General features: G+C 34.7%; 1 protein-coding gene across 1 annotated transcript; it reads left to right on the top strand.

Annotated features, from left to right (window-relative positions):
• The first annotated feature begins 448 nt into the window (after positions 1–448).
• LOC111903502 (uncharacterized) lies at positions 449–2,026 on the top strand. Its single transcript, XM_023899263.2, has 5 exons — positions 449–631; positions 713–942; positions 1,034–1,183; positions 1,265–1,654; positions 1,708–2,026. The coding sequence occupies exons 1-5, from the start codon at positions 449–451 to the stop codon at positions 2,024–2,026; spliced, it is 1,272 nt and encodes a 423-aa protein (XP_023755031.2).
• Positions 2,027–3,858: the final 1,832 nt, after the last annotated feature.

Raw genomic sequence — 3,858 nt, forward strand, 5'->3', positions numbered from 1 at the left:
TTGTGCAAGAAATTTTAAATTAGGGTCAATTGTTAATTACAGATAGATTGGTAGTCATTTCACCCAGGAAGTGCTTGAGAATTAGAAATTCAATGTTAGGATGTTAAAAGAGGAAGTAAAGAATAAATTTGGCATAGAGGTTAGTATGGGAAAATGTAGGAGAGCTAAGCAACATGTAATGACTCTTGTTGAAGGTACCATAGTGGAAAATTATACAAAGTTGTGGTCCTATGGTGAAGAGATAAAAAGGTCTAATCTAGGGTCAACAGTCAAGTTGTCTGTGAACTCTATGCCAGATGGGAAAACTTACTTTAGCATGATATATATATATATATATATATATATATATATATATATATATATATATATATGTTTTCATGCACTAAAGAAGGGTTGGAGAAGTGGCTGTAGAGGGATAATAAACTTAGATGGGTGTTTTCTAAAAGGAATGTGTACTGGTCAATTATTATGCGATGTTGGTAGGGATGGTAACAATCATATATACCCAATAGCTTGGGCTGTAGTTTGTGTTGAAAATAAAGACAACTGGAAATGGTTCTTAGAAAACTTGCAAGAAGATTTGCATCTTGAAGGTGGTTTTGGTAGGATATTGATGTCAGATCAACATAAGGTATGTTTCTACTTTATAATGTCATACCTAATTTCTTTCAAATGTGATATAATTCTGAATATTATGATGATATAAATGCAGGGAAAAATTGAAGCTGTGAAAGATTTATTTCCAAAGATAGAACATAGGCAATGTGCCAGGCATGTTCTTTCCAATTTCAAGAAGAAATTCCCTGGGGCTCAGTTTGAGAAACTATTTTGGAAGGCATGCAAGGCCTCAACTGAACCTCTTTTCAATTCTGCAATGAAAGATATTCAACTGATTAGCCCTGCTGCTTATGTGCATTTGATTGGAAGGAATCCAAAATCATGGTCAAGAGCATTTTTTTCAATTTGGAAGGGGGTGTGATGCAGTTGAGAATGGGTTGTCTGAAAGCTTTAACAATGTTATATTGGAGGCTAGGAAGAAGCCAATTATAACAATGTTGGAGGATATTAGACTATATGTGATGCAGAGGATGTGTAGTTTGAGGCAGAAAGGAAGTGGATGGGGACATCTTGATGTATGTCCAAACATAAGGCTTGCCCTAAATGAATTAAAGATCCAACAAAGGTACTATATTATTCACCATAATTGAACTGAATATCCAGTCAAGGTACTTTAATTACCCCTGTTAACTTTGATTATTTGTAGGTACTGGCAAGTGCTTCCTAGTGGCCTGAATACATTTGAAACAAGAAACTTAGGAGAGTCTTATGGAGTTGATCTGGAAAAGAAAACATGTTCTTGTAGGATTTGGCAAATGAATGGGTATGGTTGTGTACACTCAGTGGCAGCCATTAGTTATGTAAATAGAGATGTAGAGGTATTTGTTGATCCTCTATATCGTGCTTGCATATATATGAACACATACAAGTACACAATTGGATGCATGAATGGGAGTGCAATGTGGCCCCCAACAGAGTACATACCACCTTTACCGCCATTGAAAAGGAAGATGCCAGGGAGACCTACTATTAAGAGAAAGAGGGACAATACTGAGGTTACTGGATCACACAGAGTATCCAAGGCAGACAAAAAGATGTTCTATGGTGTTTGTAAGAAATCAGGCCACAATAAGTCAACCTGTGATGCAGTGTCAAAGCCACAAAAAGTCAGGTGAAAAAGAGGAAGGCTGAAGGTGAAGGTGAATCTAGTGCATTAAAGAAAAGGAAGGGTCAAGGGCAAAATGGGAAGGGAAAGGGTGAAGGTGATACTAGAAGTGGAATTGGTTTTAAAATGGGAGAAGGTGAATGTGAGTCAACAAGTGGTGTGACTAAGAAGAATGGTAAAAAAGTAGATACACTGAAATTAAGAAAAAAGTCAGAGAGGATACTAAAGAAAAAGTTGGCAAAAAAGGTTGCAGGCAAAAACGGTGAAGGTGATACATCAACCAAACCAATGGACTTGGATTAAAGATGTTTTTGGAGTATGTTAGTTATGGATGTATGGATGTTTGTTTTCTGTTTGTAACATGAATATTAACGTGTCTTTAAAACACCAAGTTATGATATTAATGAATGTATGGATGTTTGTTTTCTGTTTGTAACATGAATGTTAGTTTCTTTTGTTTAAAACATAACATGAATCTTTTTTTTATAATTGTACTTCCAATGCAATTCCATATAACAATGTACTTCCACATAAGGTTATAATGGGAACTTCACATTTGGTACATTTCATTACAAACCATACTTCAAGGGGAAATTGAAGTCCTGCAACATACGACCTTCACATTTAGTACATTTCGTTACAAACCATAGCATCATATTCAAAGCAAAACAAAGGTTAAAATAGGAACTAGATTTCATTTCCTTCATCCACTACAACTGAGGTTATTGTCTTAACAAACACCCCCCCCCCCCAAAAAAAAAAAAAAAATTGGGTTCTAAACACCATTACACCCTCAATGGGCACCATTGTTCAAAACAACCAACAACACATAACCTAATGCATACATATATACTAGCAGATGATGAAATTAGACAAAAAGACACAACCTTCGACAACCCTGATAACCCAAAAGAGACTAATCGCCATCTTGCTACTTACAAACTAAACTACAACCACCAAAATCCCCATCCACTGCATTCGACGCAAACACGAACCCCAATCAACGACATCACTATAACTCCAACAACACCCATCATTGTCACTTTCCTTTTCAAGTTACGTATCTCCTCCCTAAACTCGCCAAGCTGTTGATGCATCTCATCTCACATTTCCTCAATCTGCAATTGGGTTTCCATGGCATGAAGTTCATAATCAGTTGGTAAGTCTAGGTCCGAAGCTTTGAAACCACCATAGGAGAAGCTTTGTTCTGAGGCCATCTTCTTGATTTATACGTGGGAAAAAAGCGAAGTCGATGATGTGAATGTTACAGATTAGGGTAACAAAGTGGTGGGGAAGACGGATTTAGGGGAAGACGGTTTATAAGGGGACCATTAGCAATGACTTGGCAATTCTTGAGGACCAAGATTTCAACAGTAATATTCCACGGTGATGTCCATGTCACGAAAATAGAGGATAAACCTTTTACAATCAGTAAAGGGATGTAATTAAACGGTAAAATGAAAGTATATTTATTTAATGTGCAAAAAAAAGTTTGGGGACCTTTTAAAACAAACACAAAAAGTTTGATGGGCTTGACATTTGCCCAATAAGAAATGATCGATATCTTTGTCAGAAGGAGTAGGAAGACGAAGAAAGACTAACCCCACGTACAACTAGGTTAACAACAACATGAATTCTGTTTCTTTTGCATGAGCCTCCACACAAAGGAGTTAGCTTGATTTGGATTCCAATTCATCCAAAAAAATCACATCATTATTCGAATAATGCTAGTTGATTGAAAATACTAGTTGTTGACTTACAATCGACATATTAAATGCTAAAATACTAGAAAATCATTATATGGAATAATAAGTAAATAAAAATTTAAGTCAACTATCTTATATTATATAACAATATCTCTTTTATTCCGAATAATAATTTAAAATGATAAAAGTCAATTTTTTTTAATTAATTGACAATCCCATTTATAAATTTAGATTAAAACAACTAATTTATTAGTCAATCTATGAGGTAAGCTTATTTTATATATAATTAATAATATAGTATAGCATTATGTTTAAACTTTTTCATTATCATAAACTCTTATGTTACAAATTATAGAGTAAGAGATAATTTTACATTGATTTTAGATGACATGTGGTTTTTGTAATTTATGTGTAATCTCCATGCTAACT

This window comes from Lactuca sativa, chromosome 2 (assembly GCF_002870075.4).
Source record: "Lactuca sativa cultivar Salinas chromosome 2, Lsat_Salinas_v11, whole genome shotgun sequence".
In the NCBI taxonomy this organism is placed as follows: Eukaryota; Viridiplantae; Streptophyta; class Magnoliopsida; order Asterales; family Asteraceae; genus Lactuca; species Lactuca sativa.